This window comes from Juglans regia, chromosome 3 (genome assembly GCF_001411555.2).
Source record: "Juglans regia cultivar Chandler chromosome 3, Walnut 2.0, whole genome shotgun sequence".
In the NCBI taxonomy this organism is placed as follows: Eukaryota; Viridiplantae; Streptophyta; class Magnoliopsida; order Fagales; family Juglandaceae; genus Juglans; species Juglans regia.
Window position 1 is genome coordinate 31,141,006 of NC_049903.1, and position 18,405 is coordinate 31,159,410.

General features: G+C 37.4%; 2 protein-coding genes across 4 annotated transcripts; one reads left to right on the plus strand and one right to left on the minus strand.

The window, feature by feature from the left end:
* Positions 1-11,053: 11,053 nt before the first annotated feature.
* On the plus strand, positions 11,054-13,750 carry LOC109010025 (mannose-1-phosphate guanylyltransferase 1-like). 3 transcript variants are annotated; one of them, XM_018990729.2, is made up of 6 exons: positions 11,069-11,281; positions 11,375-11,509; positions 12,257-12,319; positions 12,435-12,674; positions 12,794-13,490; positions 13,626-13,750. In XM_018990729.2, exons 2-5 carry the CDS (start codon positions 11,399-11,401, stop codon positions 13,463-13,465), a joined length of 1,086 nt encoding a protein of 361 aa, XP_018846274.1. In that variant the 5' UTR covers positions 11,069-11,281; positions 11,375-11,398; the 3' UTR covers positions 13,466-13,490; positions 13,626-13,750. The 3 variants fall into 3 exon arrangements, with proteins under 3 accessions (XP_018846273.1, XP_018846274.1, XP_018846275.1); XM_018990728.2 differs by having other exon boundaries at positions 11,054-11,281; positions 12,794-13,750; XM_018990730.2 differs by lacking the exon at positions 13,626-13,750 and having other exon boundaries at positions 11,069-11,293; positions 12,794-13,567.
* A 1,373-nt stretch (positions 13,751-15,123) lies between these two features.
* LOC109010026 (CASP-like protein 5B2) lies at positions 15,124-17,772 on the minus strand. The gene is made up of 3 exons (XM_018990731.2): positions 17,397-17,772; positions 16,085-16,217; positions 15,124-15,423 (listed from the first exon to the last, which is right to left on the minus strand). Exons 1-3 carry the CDS (start codon positions 17,525-17,527, stop codon positions 15,220-15,222), a joined length of 468 nt encoding a protein of 155 aa, XP_018846276.1. The 5' UTR covers positions 17,528-17,772; the 3' UTR covers positions 15,124-15,219.
* Between the last annotated feature and the right edge of the window lie 633 nt (positions 17,773-18,405).

Sequence of the window (18,405 nt, forward strand, 5' to 3'; positions counted from 1 at the left end):
GTTGCCTGTAATAATGATGTAATCAACATACAAAAGCAAATAGATCAGATTAGAGTTCTTATGGAAGACAAAAAGGGATGGGTCAGCACGACTGCAATAAAAGCCAAGTTGAAGGAGAAAAGAGCTAAAACGTTGAAACCAAGCACGAGGGGCTTGCTTTAGGCCGTAGAGAGCTTTCTTCAACTGAAAAACATGATCAGGAAGGCGAGGGTCAATATATCCAGGAGGTTGTTCCATATAAACATGTTCAGTGAGATGCCCGTTGAGGAATGCATTTTTGACATCAAGTTGGCGAAGGGGCCATTTGTTGGTCACAGCAAGAGAGAGAACAACCCGGACAGTAGTAGCCTTGATGACAGGACTAAAAGTGTCAATATAGTCAAGACCAAGTACCTGCGTGTAGCCCTTGGCAACAAGACGGGCTTTGAGATGCTCAATAGAACCATCGGGCAAGAATTTGGTCCGAAATACCCATTTGGAACCCACTATATTGGTGTTGGTAGGTCGAGGAACCAAAATCCAGGTACAATTACGTTGCAAGGCTTGAACTTCTTCATCCATGGCAGCAAGCCATGCAGGATTCTTAGCAGCAGTTTTGAATCCTTTTGGCTTAGTGGATGCAAGAAGAGCATAAAGAAGTCCAGAGGAGCTTACAAGGCCGAGATGCACCGGGTGGCGAGTTTTAAAAATACCAGCCTTGGCTCGTGTGAGCATAGGATGGGAGCCTAACGGAGCAGCGGAAATAGGAGTGCGAGCAATGATAGGCAACTCAGTGACGGGCTCAGGAGAAGACGAACTGGAGTCCAAGTATGGCAGAGATGGACCTGCATGAGAAGTAGTGTCCTGCACAGACTCATCCACAAGATCAGTACAAATAATACACGGGGTGGATCCAGATTGAGGAATGTGTCAAGAATGGGGTGCAGGAGAAGGCAGGGACATAATTGTATGGGGAAGACTCGATTCCAGAAAATTTGAGATTTGAAGGGAGGACATGGGTTGAACCTGGGAAGTGTTGTGGAAGGGAAAGTGGTGCTCATCAAATTGAGCATGTCGGGTGATTTAAATGCGAGAGGTGGTGGGGTCAAGACAATGAAAGCCTTTATAAGAGGAACTGTAACCCATAAAAATGCAAGGAATACTACGAGGGGAAAATTTCTTAGTCATGTAATCACGTAAACAAGGATAAACATGACAACCAAAAGGATGAAAATTTTCATAATTCGGAGAGGAGCCATAGAGAAGCTCAAAAGGAGACTTACCTCGGAGAAGCGGCGTGGGCAAACGGTTGATGATGTAAGCCGCAGTGTTAAAAGCATCCACCCAGAAGTGAGTGGGAATGTGAGAATGAAAAAGGAGGGTCATACCTGTTTCAGTGACATGACGATGTTTTCTTTCGGCGCGACCGTTTTGTGCGGGTGTATAGAGACAAGAGAGTTGATGATGAATGCTAGAGGCACGAATATGTGCTTGAAAACAATTGCTAGTGAATTCTGCACCACCGTCACTTTGAAAAACTTTGATACGAGCAGAATGTTGATTTTTCACAAATTTTTGAAATTGAAGAAAAATATTAAAGGATTCAGATTTCAATTTCAATGGATAAAACCAAGTGAAACGGGAATAATCATCAACAAATAAAACATAGTATGCAAAACTCAAATTTGACTTGACAGAGGAAGGGCCCCATATTTCACAATGAATAAGATCTAACACTTTTGACGATCGATTGTCATTACGAGTATAAGGCAAACGATGATTTTTTGCAATTTGATATGTACTACATAACACAGGAAATGGCCATAAAGAGGTAAGATGAAGTTGTCTTTGTTTATTCAAAAAAGAGATAATAGAATGATTCACATATCCAAGGCGAGCATGCCATAAATCATACGAAGCAGAAAGAGATTTATTTTTTAGAATAGAGACAAAAGTCGAGTTTCCACGTTCTAGCACATATAAGCCGCCATCTAGTTTACCGGTTGCCACCACCTTTCCCGTTTGGCAATTCTGAATAGTAAAAAAATTATTAGTAAATGTAACGGAGACCAGAAAATCATTCGTTAATTTACTAATGGACAAAAGATTTTTAGTGATATGAAGAACAACCAAAACATCTAACAATTTAAGATCAAGGGAAAGGGAAGTGGTACTAGTGTGAGTGATGGGTAGGGACGCACCATTTTCGACAATAACACAATCATTACCCGTATAGGAAGTGTACTGATCCAAATTGGATTGGGCCGAAGTCATGTGCGCCGAAGCCCTTGTATCTAAATACCAATCGGAAGCCTCATTTCCAGAAATGGAACAAGAAGAAGTTAGGGCTTCGGCAAGTTGAGCTTCAGGGGCATGACCATGGCGATCATACCGTTGCCTGCAGCGATCCACATAGTGGCCTTCCACGTGGCATATCTGGCAACGCGGGGGACGTCTACCAGAGGAGTGGCCATTTCCTCTACCATGACCACCGGCGCGACCTTGAGAGTGGCGAGAGGAACCATTGCGCTGATTCAGTTTTTGAGAGGTGCGACTGGAAGCGATGAATGCTGCAGCGGACGGCACAGCAGGCTCCAAAGATTTTTGGAAGAGCTCAAAGCTCTCTGCTTTGAGCACCAAATCTGCAAAACAGGATAAAGGGGTGAGGGCCATTAGAGCTATGGAGAAGCTCGAGAATTTGGAGCCTAGGCCTCGGAGAAACCAGTGCACTTTGTCAGTGCCATCAACAGCCCGTCCGATTGCATGAAGTTGATGGCAGATGGCCTTGAAGGCGCGGGCGTACTCCGAGACAGTTCTAGTGCCGCGTTTCATCAGTTGCAAGTCATCTTTGAGTTGGATTTCACGGGCCTTGGAGCGGTGGCTGAAGGTGTTTTCCAGGGCAATCCAAACCTCGCGTGAGGTGGAGAGTCCCACCACTTCAGCCATGGCCTCCTCGGTGAGGGAGGATAACAATAGGCTGAGGAGACATTGATCGGTCTGTTTCCATGCCATGTGTTTGATATTTGGTGTCTGAGAATCTGAAGGAGCAAAACGGGGTGGGGGCTCAAGAGTTACATCCACATGACCAATTAATTCTTGACTCTCTAAGAGGGGAAGCACTTGGCTCTTCCATAGGAGATAGTTGGAGGAGGAAAGTTTGATTGTAACCATGTGGATAAGAGTATTGAAAGGGAGAAGAGTGGAGGAAGGTTCGACAGCCATGGGAAGGGAGGTGGGATCGTGGGAGGTTAATCCACTAGGGCTCTTGATACCATGTAAGTGTTTGAAAACCACCACTTATTTCAGTAGTGAGACATTGCATATATAGGAGTAATTACTTAGTCGTAGATGGTAATTACATGTATCAAATGTTTACAAATAAATGAAAAGAATATTGAGCTACTACAATTACGGGTCAATGAATACATAAATGGCAAGCCTTAGATTAAGGCAGAGGATCCTCAACATGATCCTCAACAATTTTCACGTGGAATTAACTTAGAACATTCATCTACATAATAGAAAATCATGGTTTTCTCTCTCTCAATATATACAGAGATCCGTAAATGCTTAACAACCACATAGGGTGCTAAAGTTACATTAACTAAATATTTTACTTATCAAAAAAGAAAAAAGAAAAAGTTACATGAACTAAATATATAGCAAATGAAAATCAACATCTTGTCTTTGCGTCCAATCTTGTCAATTTTAGTCAATTCGAAGTTTGCACCACAAAGCCATTCAAAATACTGGGGGAGATGTTTACCAAAGTTCAAGACCAAATCTGAAAAATGGCAAAAATAGAGATCAGATAATGAAAGCAAAGAAAAGCAAATAAAGAGGATTACTCTTTCAAGGAAAAACTGTGAATCAATAAATTCACATACATTTTCTATGAAGTAAAATATAACACATTGTCTTAACATTGTCACTGCAGTTGCTCAATAATGGGTTAGACATGAAATTTCACAAATCCTTCTTTGAAGATGAAGCTATTCAAAACTAGGCAAAGGGAGTGAAAATGAAAGGGAAAGCAACAATCTATTTGAAGATTAAGAAAAATAGTACCTTACAAGAAGCTTCAATAAAGTAGTCAAATACCACTTTACATTTCCTGGGTCCTAGTGGAAGAACTATAATGACTATACGGTACCTATTGATCATAAAATTTGGATAAACGAAAGCAAATAGAGCTTTTGACCCATATGTGATCCTGTTGTGGGGAGTATTGTTGTTCAGATAGTGTTGGAAGGCCCTGCAGTTCTAATTTGCAATTTTTGAGTTATTCCTAGTTGTGCATTAATCATGTATTCATAATTTGTTTAGATGTCTTGCTATTGGTAATGGATTTTATTGAATATGCTTCAAAAGTCACCATTGAAAATAGTTCACATTCCAGCTCGATTTGAAGGCTTCTCAAAGTTGCAGATAGTTTCTTCAATTGTCAATGGTTGTCTTGGATTTGGGTACTCATGCTTGGGAATTTGGGTTTTAGAGGAGAAGTTGAGGAAAACCAAGAATGCTTATTCAAAAATGATCCCCTCAATGTGCAAGAATGTCTAGGAAGAATATTTTAAATGAATGGCCCTTCCTATCTCAAGCATTTTCATCAATAGAGGTATTTTAGAAAAGAAGGGACAAAATGCTTGAGATAGTTAGGCAACTTGGGTTTAGAGGAGACCCTGTTTTACAACAAGAAAGGATTATGATCCACTCGTGATTTGTAGCTAGTTTATATCAATTACAACATGAGATCATTAATACTTAAATCATTACAGATCCAACTTTGAATTTTATTGACCTTTTGCTCCCATTCAATCAATTATGTCTACAGAAAAGTCGTTTAAGGGAGGTAAGTATATATCCATTCAGCATACTTAAAAAAAAATGATCATGCCTATGGCCCTCTGAACTCTACTCTTCAGGATGGTTAGAATATGCTTGTAGAAAAAAATATATGAGATAACTATATCATAATTCCATCTTCCTCTAAAGCTAACATCACATATATCGAAACAATAACGTTGTATTAGAAGGATCCCACCTCTGCATTCCAATTTCAACATGATCTAATAATCCTACCTCCCTAGCTATCCTACAAAAAAGCCAATTTCAAAGAACCACCCTTTCTAATACTAGTAAAAATACATAGGAGAGATTGTACATGGTCAGAAATGGCCATAGAATTAGCATTTATGACATCCGCTTTCACTGAATACTTGCAATATGAAAACTCTCAAATGTTTGAAACCAGCCCTCTGTTCAGTTCTCAGAAAACCTTACAAAAACATCACATCAATCTTCCTCCAGGTTCTCAGCAAACTTACGCAGACTTTACCTTTAAAAAAGAAAAGACCATGAAGAGTATAAACGAAAGAACTTTGATCCTCCATTCTCTTTCTTTTTCCTATACTCTCTCGGTAACCAGAGTAATTTTATGCGACCAAAACAATTTTTAAAAAATTGTTTAAAAAGTCGGTTCCTTGTTCCTAGGCATTAAGGTTCAAAGGCCAGTAATAGTGAAAATTGAAGAATCAATCAAACATCTTCTTTCACGAATCAAAATACTTCGGATCCAAGCTTACTCGACCAAGCGCCTTCTATTCCTCCCCCTCTTTCCCTTGCTTCCCCAATGCCTATTCTTCACCGGACTTTGCCAGTTGAAATAGGGGAAATCACATCAGGTGAAAAATCGCAATGTAAGCAAATGAATAGAGGGGGAAATCACAATGCACGTGAGGGGACTGAGAGAATCACAGAGAATGTTTTGAAGAAGAAGAAGGTCTCGAAATCGAACCTAAGTTCTGCGATTCACAGAGAAGCAGATTTGGAATGCTGGATTTTTGACTTCGTCAACGCCACTTAGCGATTCACAAAGAAGAAGAAGACTCGTGGGTTTTGTGAGGAAACTTGAAGTATTCACAGTGCTCCACAATGAAGAAGAAGAAGGGGGTTTTCGATGAGCTCGCGGGAGGCGCGACACCATTCAATGACCTCGCGGGGAGTGGCGGCGCTGGGCAGATGGGGGAGCTAAGCGAGGTGGCGCTGAACAGAGGGACGACGTTGCTGGGTGGCGCTGGGCAGAGGGAGGCGACGCGAGGGAGGAGGGGCAGTTTCGCAAGATGGGATGAAACTTTTGAATGGAAAGAAAGGAAAACGGGAAGAGAGAGAAAAATAGAAAAATGGCAGTGAAAAGATTAAAAAAAAAAAACATTCACGTAGTGTGCATTGTGTGCACCGCTACCATAGAAGCACTACATCCAGGTATGACTTGCAAATAGGGCAAAAGTGTAAATTATGCTTAAAAGTATCTAAGCGGATGTTAGGAAAAATTTTTTATATCATCCTATTTCATCTCATTTTATTCTCAAACATCATTCAAATACTAACATTTTCAAATTAATCATTATAATTTTTTCAAACTAATCATTACAACTTTTCCAAACTTTCAAATAAAATTTTTTTTTTAATTTTTTTTAATTTTTTTTAAATTTCAAAACAAAAATTATATTATAATAATATTTTAATTTTATAAAATTTTTTATTCAATTTTTTTATAATATTTTAATAAATATTTAATCCAAACTATTTTATTACTATTTACAAATTATTTTATTATCATTCCAAAATTCTTATTCCAACTTTTTTCCTGAATATCCCCGAATATCTCCCAAGCTTTACCAAAATCAAGGCAAAATGATGTTTTGGTAATCAAAAACGCTAGATGCAAACGCGGGATGCAAACGCTCCTGACGTGGAAAAAGGAAATGAAGCCGTTTATTACATTTTATTAAGTTTGCCCCATTTCCCTCCGTTCTCTCCAATTTCGACAGAGTCTTTGGTCTTCTGTGTTTCTTCTTTCCCGTAAAAGTTTCTGTGTTTCAAAAATACAATAATGGCCTCCGTTCTCACCCATCATCCACCACATTTTTCTCGTCCTGTCTCTCACTATCTCACAAAATCCTATCGTTGCACTCTCTTAGCAATGAATAAACAGGATCGAACTCGGAGAAATCGACCCAAAATCCCATCTCACACTATAGTTGGAGGCAAAAACGGAAACTTTCCAGATTCAGTTCAGTCCTCCGATCTATCTCCTCTCTTCCACCTAATTCTTTATATTTTCGATTCCCACATATGAACAATAATAAGAAATTTCAAAACCCCAGACCCAAGAATCGAAGAACACTAATGTATTTGAGGGAAAAAAAATAATGATAATAACAACAACAAAGAGCTTGTGATCTAAATAAACAAAAAATATTTAAAGAAACTCTGCAGCCTAAGTGCAGAAGAAATGGGTGGCAGTTGTAAAAGACTACCCCCATTAGATTTTTTTTTTTTTCTCGCCTTCTTCGCCTTTTTGCCTTTTGTCGTCTCTTTCGTATTTCTCCAGTGTTTTTGATACCGTACCGTACCGGCCGGTACGTCCGGTACATGCCGTACCGGCCAGTCAGCCGGTACCAAAAATATGCTATTCCGTACCGGTTAAAATACCGAGTGTACCGGCCGGTATTTGATGTTTCAGCCGAAACATAAATTTCGGCCGGTACACATTTCAGCAGCTGGGACTCAAGAGCGGGGAGTTAAGCTGATGGCATTTTCAAAATTATGGCAAATTATTAGGGGCAAATTTGGACTTTCACCTCAAACATAAAACCTAAGTCAATCATCTCTTTCTCTTCTCTATTTCTATATTTCGTTTCTTTCAATTTCATTCGCCAGTTGCAGCACCCAAGTCCCAAACTGCAAACGGCTAGCCAGCTGCCAGCGTCCACTGCCCTCCGTCTCGTCGCACCGCATGTCACCGACCACCGCCCTCATCTCGGTATTTTACTTTTTTTTTTGTTTATTACTTAGTTTGATTTTTTTTTGTTACCTTTTTTATAAATAAATCATAATTGTATTTTTATAGATGTTTTAGATTATATGTTTGTAGATGTTGTAGATAAAATTGTTATAGTGTTTGTTTGTATTTTTATAGATGTTTTAGATTATATTTTTATAGATATTTTATAGATGTTTGTTTATATTTTTATAGATTATGTTTTTATAGATGTTTGTTTATATTTTTATAGATTATATTTTTATAGATGTTTGTTTATATTTTTATAGATTATGTTTTGATAGATGTTTCTTTATAGTTTATATTTTTATAGATTTTATTTTTATAGATGTTTGTTTATAGTTTAGATTTGATGAGTTTCTTCTTAATGGCTTACTTATAAGTGTTAATGTTTTATACTTTAATAGTTATAAATGTCTAGTTGTTAATCAACCGGTAGTATGACTTCAACTCCAGCACTTGCTCCTGTAAGATCAGAAGATCCAGCTTGGGCCCATGCACGTGCAGTGCCAGGGGCAAGAAATAATACTGAATGTTTATATTGTAATAAAATAATTAGAGGTGGTAGGATCACTCGGTTGAAGTATCATCTAACTGGGATTCCAGGCGATGTAGAAGCATGTAAAATGGTCACTGAAGATGTAAAATGGCAAATGAATGAGTTGTTTAATGAAATGAAAAAAAGTAAAGAAAAGAAAAGAAAAATAAATTCAGAGATTGAAGGCGATATAGATTTAACATCTGATGATATTGATGATAGTAATAGTATGGAGGGACAGTCTCAGCTTTCAAAAGGTAAGGGGAAGTCGAAAGAATCTGGAACTGGAAAGTCAGTGGAGGGATTGAGTAGATTTTTTGTTCCAAGAACAACTCCTGGGGCTCAACCTTCAATTAAGAGTTCTATGTCTTCAAATGAGATGATTGTAAAAGCAAAGATAGCTGTAGTACGCTGGTGGTATGATGCTAATCTGCCTTTCAATGCAACTCAATCCAAGTTTTATCAACCAGCTATCGATGCCATGACTGCCATCGGGCCATGATTCAAGGGTCCATCTTTATATGAGTTGAGAGGAAATTTGTTAAAGATAGCTGTAGATGAGGTTCAAGATTATTTGCAACAAATTAAGAATGTTTGGAGTGAGACTGGTTGTTCACTAATGGCAGATGGTTGGACAAACCAGAAGCAATAATCAATAATCAACTTTCTAGTTTATTATTCGAAAGGTACAATATTTTTAAAGCCTGTTGATACATATGGCCTTAGAAAAGATGTTGAAACATTGTTTAATATCTTTGATGAGGTTGTTCAAGAAATTGGAGCTGAGAATCTTGTGCAGTTCATAACGGACAATGATGCAAGTTATAAAGCTGCAGAAAAAAAGTTACAACAGAAGTATGGCTCTTTCTACTGGTCCCCATGTGCAGCTCATTGCATAGACTTAATGTTGGAGAATTTTTCTGATCCAATATATTTTTCCCTTATTGATGATGTTATAAAAAAGGCAAAAAAGATAACAAAATTCATCTATAACTATGGTTGGGTTTTGGCATTGATGAGAAAAGACTTTACCAAAGGTTATGATTTGTGTCGTCCTGCAATTATAAGATTTGCGACAAATTTTTTAAGTATCCAATTTTTGCTCTTGTTTAAGAAATAACTCAGACAAATGTTTACTTGTGATAAATGAATTGCATCAAGTCATTCTAAGAGCAACATATGGAAGGAGATAGCTGAGATCGTTTTAGAAGATAAAGAGTTTTGGGCTCAATGTCAATTTATTGTCAGAGTTAGTGAGCCTTTGGTTCGTGTTCTACGACTTGTTGACGGTGATGAGAAGCCTGCAATGGGATACTTGTATGATGCAATGGAAATAGCCAAAGAGAATATAAAAGCAAGATGCAATAACAAAGTTAGTTTATTCAGTCCATTCACCAGGATCAGGGATATGCAGCTTCACAGTCCATTACATGCGGCGGTTGTTTTCTTAATCCTGGAATTTACTATAGCCCCAATTTTAAAAATAAAAATGATGTTATAAGAGGCTTCATAAATTGTGTTATGAAGATGGAACTTGATCCCGATAATCAAGATAAGATCATTGTAGAACTTGACTTGTATAAGAATGCAATAGGTGAGTTTGAACATTCTTTAGCAATCCGCCAGCGTGATAAGATTAATCCATGTATTATCATTTATCAATATCATTTGTTAAATAATGTGACTTTGTACTTTAAATTTTATCTTATTTTATTTTTACTGATTAATAATTTAAAATTGCATTATTGTTATAGTTGCATGGTGGACCCAATTTGTTTGCGAGGTTCCAACGCTTCAAAGGTTTGCTGTTCGAGTACTAAGTCAATGTTGTAGTGCAACTGAATGTGAGAGAAACTGGAGCACATTTGATTTTATTCATTTGAAGAAGAGAAATAGATTAGTGCATAAACGTTTGAATGACTTAGTATTTGTTCGTTATAACTTGAAGTTGAGAGAGGGGTAAATTTTTTTAATTCTAATGTTTTCACTGTTGAAAAATATATAACATTTTCACTTATGTTTGATTTTATTTTTACAGGAGCATAAAAAGGGGAAGAGATGTTTTAAATCCAATCAATCTTGAAAACATTGATTTGATGGAAGAATGGGTGGGTGAAGAATCTGATCTTCTTGATGGAGAAGATTTGGATTGGGCAAGTATTGAGGAGCAATTAGCCTCACTAAATGAGGAAGACAATGATAATATTGGTATTGATGTTGATGACGGTGATGACGTTGATGAAAATATTTTAATTAATATGTCGAATCCTGATCCTTATTGTCTTTTTGATGAGGATGAGTATCTTTGATGACGTGGCGACGTTAATGATTTTATCATGATAATATTGATGTTTATAACTTTATGTTAGTTGTAACTTAAAACTTAAGACTTGTATTGAGAAATATTGAGTTTATGACTTATTCTGTTGTTATTTTGAAATACAGTTAATGTTTGTATATATATAATTTATTCAAGTATAAATTATTCTGAAACGGTACACAAAACGATACCGGTACTGAAATGGTATTGGGACCGAAATATTATCCTGAAATAATACACGAAATGATACTGATATCGAAATATTTCATTTCAATGTCTTGACCGATACGACTTCCGGTACAGTATTCAAAACTTTGATTACTCCCTTTCTTTTCTTTTCTTTTCTTATTTAAATATCTGCCGACTGCACAGCCGATTGCACGAGACGACTGTCTACAGAACTATTGTTTTGTAATAACGAAAAACAAGACTTTTTGGATAGGCTTAAAACAAAACAATAAAAGGAAGCATCGAGGCTTACGGGAGAGGCCATCGTGCGACAGGGAAGGATTCAACTCACCGAGATAGGAGGACCAGCTACGACGGTGGGTCAGGGTGGCTGCAAGTGACCGGCGGCAATTTCTGTGGCTGCCGAGAGGTGTTTCGACGAGTACATGAAGCAATTCAATATTTATACCAGATTTTGTGCTTTTTCCCTACTATTATGTTAATTTGGTGGTTTACAATATAGGTGAAGAGGATTTAGGTTGTCACCATGAAGGCGCTTATTCTCGTTGGAGGGTTTGGAACACGGTTGAGGCCTTTGACACTCAGTGTGCCAAAGCCGCTGGTTGAATTTGCCAACAAACCCATGATACTGCATCAGGTCTGTCTTTAGAGCAAGAAACACCTTCTTCAAATGGTTACTGTGGTTGAATTTTGAAACTTGACAGTTTTTATTTTTCAACTGTATTATATCTGGTTCTATTTATTTTTATTTATTTTTTAGTTGGGGGAGGGGGTTTCGAACTCCACTGGTTATGTCAATCAGGCCTTTGGCATCTGGTTCTGTTTATTAGCCTGACAATATGTATCTTCTTCAGCATGAGGCACCCTTTTCTTTTTCTTTTTTGGGCCTGGTGTTCACCATGAGGCTTTATCACTACCTTAAGAAGTGTTAACCAAATCCTCATGATACTCTAAAAGGATTATTCATAGTACAATACCTTTCTCAATTTAGGGTATGGATTACCTGGCATTACTAGGCAGTAGGCTGATTCTAATGCCATTGGCTGCAGCTCCACAAAACGCTATTCAAGTTTTCACTAATTCCAAAATGTCTAATCTTAGTTATTTCATATATCACACAATCAATTTGCGACTTGGCATATGTACGCCTTCTCAGTCTACGATTCAATGTGGGGATTTAACTCCACTTTCACAACTCGCAAGCCAAAATGTTACAAGCTTACTTTCAAACTTTGCTTATTAACGAGTTTTATTCATTTACCTTTGATCTTCTTTAGTTTCCAATTAGAAACATTGATTTATCTCTAGTTATTAGTTCATTGATCTAAGTTTGATGTGAATGAAACCAAGTATGGGTTGCATAATGTCTTAATTTCACGACCAGATTGAAGCTCTCAAAGCTATTGGAGTAACTGAAGTGGTCTTGGCCATCAATTATCAACCAGAGGTAAGCTTACTCCTCTCTTTACTTGCTGCAAACTTCCTTTATATTTTATCGACATTTTTGTGGCCAAATTTTGAATGGCTCATGTGATCTGATGCCCTTTTTTCGCCTTCTGCAGCTTATGCTGAATTTCTTGAAAGAATTTGAGAAAAAGCTTGAGATAAAGATTACCTGCTCACAGGAGACTGAACCCCTTGGTACAGCAGGTCCTTTAGCTCTAGCAAGGGACAAACTGATAGATGGCTCTGGCGAACCTTTCTTTGTCCTCAACAGTGATGTTATATGTGAGTACCCGCTGAAAGAAATGATTGAATTCCACCAAAGTCATGGAGGGGAAGCTTCCATTATGGTAACCAAGGTAAAAATATCCAGTTTTACCTTCATTATCGTAACTATTATATAGGCTTCTAATAACTTTATATCAGGATGATACGGTATTTTCCAAACTAAAAAAGAGAAATTTCTTGTTTGTTTTAGGTCGATGAGCCATCAAAATATGGCGTGGTGGTTATGGAAGAAACTACTGGAAAAGTAGAAAAGTTTGTAGAGAAACCAAAAATATTTGTGGGCAACAAGATTAATGCTGGAATCTACTTGTTGAACCCATCTGTTCTTGATCGGATTGAACTGCGGCCCACCTCAATTGAAAAAGAGGTCTTTCCCAAGATTGCAGCAGAGCAAAAGCTCTATGCTATGGTATTGCCTGGGTTTTGGATGGACATTGGACAACCGAAGGATTACATCACTGGCCTAAGACTGTACCTGGAATCCTTGCGGAAAAAATCATCAGGAAAATTGGCAAGTGGGCCTCACATTGTAGGAAATGTTCTTGTTGATGAGACTGCTGCAATTGGGGACGGATGTCTTATTGGACCTAATGTAGCCATTGGTGCAGGATGTGTAATTGAGTCGGGGGTTAGGCTCTCACGCTGTTCTGTAATGCGAGGAGTTCGAATAAAGAAGCATGCTTGCGTCTCCAGTAGCATCCTTGGATGGCATTCCACTGTTGGGAGGTGGGCTCGAGTAGAGAACATGACAATCTTGGGGGAAGATGTTCATGTTGGTGATGAAGTTTATACTAATGGAGGTGTTGTCCTGCCGCATAAGGAGATAAAATCTAGTATTTTGAAACCAGAGATTGTCATGTGACAATTATGGTGAGCCATAATTTGAGGTATCTACTTTGTTCTGCATATTAACTTGATTTGTAAGTGTGACAGTTTTGTTATTATTCCTTCTTTTTTCCTTTTACCTCATCATCTGTAAGTGCAAAGTCCCATGACCGGTAGTGGCAATGTCTTCTTGGCAGAGACAAGAGGCATCTAGAGAACGTAATAGAGCCCAAGAAATGGGAACGCACGAAAGGATGCATACTCAAGACTACGAGTTTATACCCTTAATACCCATACAAATAAAAGGATCGTTTTAACTTCCCTGAAGCATTTCAAGATCTGGTAACCCCATCTTCTGTGTCATGTTTTATTAATGGAGATGATACTTGCCTCATGAGTTTGTCTCCTCAAAGTTACTGTTCGGATATTTATTTTATTTTTATTTTTTTATGGTTAAAAAAGTGACTATTGGTGAAGTAGTGTATTTTTTTTATTTTTAAAAAAATGTTTAAAGATGTCTAAAAAATATTTGAAAGAAAAAGAGAAAAGAAAATGAACAATTGCACTGGCGGTTAGTTTGAGGAGGCAGACTTATGGTCCTATGGAATTGAGTAGCAGCACCGGCACCCTTTATTAATACAACGAGAGCGAACTAGAAAGGAATGTCAGTTTTTAGATGGAACAGAACTCTGGTCTAAGGATGTTTATTGTTCATAGAAATTTATGGCATATCACAATCAATTAGATGACATATTACAGGAGCTCGATTTAGGTCCAGTTTGGATACAAGAAATGTTTTATCTCATTTTATCTCATCATTATAATTTTTTTAAATTTTTATAAAATATAATAATTAATTTAACTTTTTCAAATTCTAAAACAACAATAATAGTAAAAAATAATATTATAATAATATTTTATTTAATTTTAAACTTTTATCTGATCTCAACTCAGTATCCAAATGACACCTTAACCGTCCAACTCTAATTGATCTTTCTTTTTCTTTTCTTTTCTTTTCTTTTCCGTCGTTTCAAATAGTTTCGAACTATGAAAAGCAAGGAACAAGTAACAGATATGCTTCGCAAAGTTCGGGCCTACCATATTATACAGAACATTCTCAAACAATCAATAACATGCTACTGGCAATTAAATGTAACTTTGTACACCCGTGGCTAGATGGAACCCACATGAGTTTCACATTTGAAGAGGTGCGCACACTCAAAGTGCATGGAGAAGCACCCCATTACGCCCATGAATGATGGCCGCAACAACGGAGGCATGCAAACTCCTGAGTGTTTTTCAGACTTGAACGAATAGCTAGAAATGTTTCGAAGTTTAGAGAAATGGCATCTTCATCCTAAATTTTATCGTTTCCAGTCATAGCAAATGATGTCATATTTTAAGTGGCTTTTTTACTTCAGTAGTTAACTTATAAAGCCACTTAAAATGTGTTATATCGGGCAGTATTACTAAGGATTACAAAATCAAAGATGAAGAGTAACATTGCTCTAAATTATATAGTGCATAGTGCATACCCTTAGATCATTCACTTTTTAAGAGGTTTATTTGAAAGCTAGGCCACTTGGGTGCAAGTGCGAGAGGGCGTTAAGATGGTTATTTAACCCAATTCGAGGATGGGAATGTGTATTTTAAGCACTCAATGGTCCTGAAGAGAATGGCCCTGGAGATTTCCCAAAAATTAAAGGGGTAAGAGAGACATTTGCATTCAGAAGTGGAAAACAAACAAGCGTGTTGCAGATGTGTTATCTGCAGAGATGGGGACCCCATCACCTAAACTGAGGCTAATAATATCCAAAACATCACATGAGATGATATGGCAGTAAGAGCCCAGGTGATGAAAGCAAAGGCTACAGATATCTGGAACTTTTTGCACGGAAGATGATGTTGCTCCTTGCAGAAACCCAAGTCTCTAGAATACAGAACTATAATGCCTGCTGATGAGCATGCAGCTGCAAGGGTTAAAGTAGCAGTCACCTGCAAGTTTTTGAATGTTGTTACGCTGACAATTACATAAATTGACATGGTAGAGCAGGAAAGTAGCCAATTTGATTCTCAGATGGCCATGAATTCAGCACGCAAACAATGCATAGATAATGGTCAATTCAGAACCAAGTTCAAAAAGAGAGATCAGAGAGGCATCCAACATTTTTCATCAGTCACATCTGTGTGTGAGGATGTATACACAAACAGCAAGCTATCAATCTTTCATATTTTTCATACACATAAGACTCCATAAATCCCATTCTTGAAGATTTTAAGAAATAGAACTCAGAAAGAGGCAGAGCGCTCATGTACAATCACATAAGGTTGATTCACCAATGGTTCATTATTTGTTGGTCTAAACTTAGAAGGCTAAAACAGAATTTGCACTGCTTAGTATACACAAATCACAATTCCACAAGAAGTGATTTTGTGGTTTCAGAAGTGGTTAAGCAACCAGGCAGGAGTGGCCACAATCGTGGCCAATATGAAAACTACAAAGATCGATGAATATAACGATTTGCAACAAATGACACATGATGACTCCCAGAAACTATCAAACACGTTTATAAAAGGCATCTGATTGACATGCTCATACTTGTTTCCGTGAAGAAGAAATGCGTAGTAAATAAATGAAGAGAAACAAGTTGAATACCCAGTCGCCTACAACAAACAGGCTCACTAGGATTGGATTTTGAAGATCTCTCTTTCTTGTCAAAGCATAAATATCAAGGCAAGCAAGTCCAAAGCTCCACAGCACTTGAAGGCCCATTGATGCAATCAAATAGCTGAATGAAAGCACATATATCACTGTCAAAAGTGTGTAAGAGAATGATTGCTGAAGTGTCTTAGCTGTCTACTTATGCCAAAAAAATAAATAAAAAGAAGCATGATTTGTTAAATCTTCTTGAGAAACATCAATGAGAAAGTATACTAAAAATGCAAGCATAACTTCTGCAGAAAGTACCATTACCGGGTTTAACATGCCCAGACATTCAGCAAGACTGCATGAGATGCATACAAAGATTGCACAGGCATCATTTACTATATAGCACAATCTCATACTTCATCTAGACACTTACTCGTGAACCAAGAAACTAGATCTCTCTTAGCTAAATGGTATTATTTATCTACTCCAATCATTTATGAATTTCATATAGTTTAGAGGACACCTCAATATAACAGAACATAGACCCCATGTACTTGGGGTATGCCTATTATCATCTATAATATTCTTATATGCTGATAACAAAAAGAAAAAATATAACAGAGCATAGACATTTGAAGTAGCTTCCAACTTCACTAAGCATAAGATTCAGTTGCCTTTGAAGGTAGGGAAAGAAAGGTTAGGTGTCCCTCAACAGCACCACCCGTACATAATAGCCACGATTTTTCTTTCTCTAAGCAACTAAAGATTCCCGGTTCACGTATCATTATGATAATGCCATATCTTCCGTTGTACTAGTTGAATAAGCTTCTGGTTAACAAAATTTAAGTTTTTCCTAGAAGGGAAGATGAGTTATTTCACATTGAAACAGCAATAAGTTATATCTTTCTTAATTTACCATGAACACATTATTGTTTTTCACTCCAAATCAACCGGGCTAGCTGAAATCGGCCAACAAATCACACCCGTTAACCATGGAAGCAATTAACCATCAATATTCTTCTCTCTCAATGCTTTCTTCACAGACTTTAAATCATTTAACGCATCAATTGGGTTCCTGAACAAATTCAAATTCGCGCCGAAAATGGAATTATAGAGCATCATCAATAATCCATCCCGTCAAAAGCAACTGGAATTAAAGAGAAGGAAGCGCTCAATACGGCTCTGAAATCCAAACGGTAGTGATCAAGCATGTGGCCACTTCGAAAGGACACTGTTTTCTCTAGTGCAATTATACGATAGATAAAACAAAACGAATTTTAGTGAAAAAACAAAGAGGTGAAAGTGAAAGAGGAAATACCAGAAGGCAGTGAAGGTAGAAAATCCAAGGGCACCAACCATAACCCCAATCGCCGAGGCAGCAAAAGCACATTGCCCTAGCCTCAATACTAGTCCGCTAACCGACCCCGGCCTCCCTACCAAATCCTTCATTTCCTCTCTCCCTCTTTCCGACAACTTTGAAAATCCAAGGGCCCTTCGGTTGCGAGCAAAAGCTCAGCCGATTAGCTGCATTCTCACAAGAAAAGACCGATCAACGGCGACGAAAGACGTACGTACATCGTAAGCAAGCTTTGAAGACTTGAAGTTGCAAACTTGCAAAGGAGGATTTCAATTTTGACGGAGTGATGATGTTGATGGCCGGGGATGTCTTTGTCAGACCCAATGTTTTTTATGCGACTATTATAACGTCGACATTTGTCATTTCAGTTGTATTTATGAAAGTTACTTTAAATGCAAATGCATACTTCCAATAAGTGTATCGATAGGCGTAGGTAAAAGTGACAAAATCTTTTTTTATTAAACAAAAAAAATCGTTGCTCCCTTGTAGCATGTACGAAACTGGTATTTTTTTAATAAGAGACTACGTTTTTACTATCAAGATTGTAGCATGTACGAAACTGGTATTTTATGGCTGAGTTTCAAGTAGGATATAAGTTAAAAAAAAATGCTATTTTATCTATTGAATTTATTCTCTCATTTTGACGTTTTATGCATTTTATTTTTTTTAATTTTTTCTTTTATTTAATAGTTAAGGAAATGACTATTAATGTATTGATATTTTTTTAAAATTTTTTTAAAATTTTTTAAAATATTAAAAAAATATGAAAAAAAATTGAAAATACAAATTTGATCTAGCGGTCAAATGGAGCGGTGCTACTTTATGAGTAGCACCACTCATAAGTTAAAACCACTCGTTATAGTAAAGTCTGACATTTGGGTTATGAGAAGAGCTTTAGATCAGCTGGATACTTTGGAGGTGTTGTGCTGACAGGCTCGCCCTTGGGTAGTAGCTATGATTCAAACCGGAC

Bases quoted from the DNA above. Each gene is read 5' to 3' on its own strand.
- LOC109010025 (XM_018990728.2), top strand. From the start codon at position 11,399: ATGAAGGCGCTTATTCTCGTTGGAGGGTTTGGAACACGGTTGAGGCCT. The intron at 11,510-12,256 runs GTCTGTCTTTAG...TTTCACGACCAG, and splicing joins AACCCATGATACTGCATCAG to ATTGAAGCTCTCAAAGCTAT. The intron at 12,320-12,434 runs GTAAGCTTACTC...CGCCTTCTGCAG, and splicing joins CCATCAATTATCAACCAGAG to CTTATGCTGAATTTCTTGAA.
- LOC109010026 (XM_018990731.2), bottom strand. From the start codon at position 17,527: ATGAAGGATTTGGTAGGGAGGCCGGGGTCGGTTAGCGGACTAGTATTG. The intron at 16,218-17,396 runs GTATTTCCTCTT...GCTTTCATTCAG, and splicing joins TCTACCTTCACTGCCTTCTG to CTATTTGATTGCATCAATGG. The intron at 15,424-16,084 runs GTATTCAACTTG...AAAAACTTGCAG, and splicing joins TGTTTGTTGTAGGCGACTGG to GTGACTGCTACTTTAACCCT.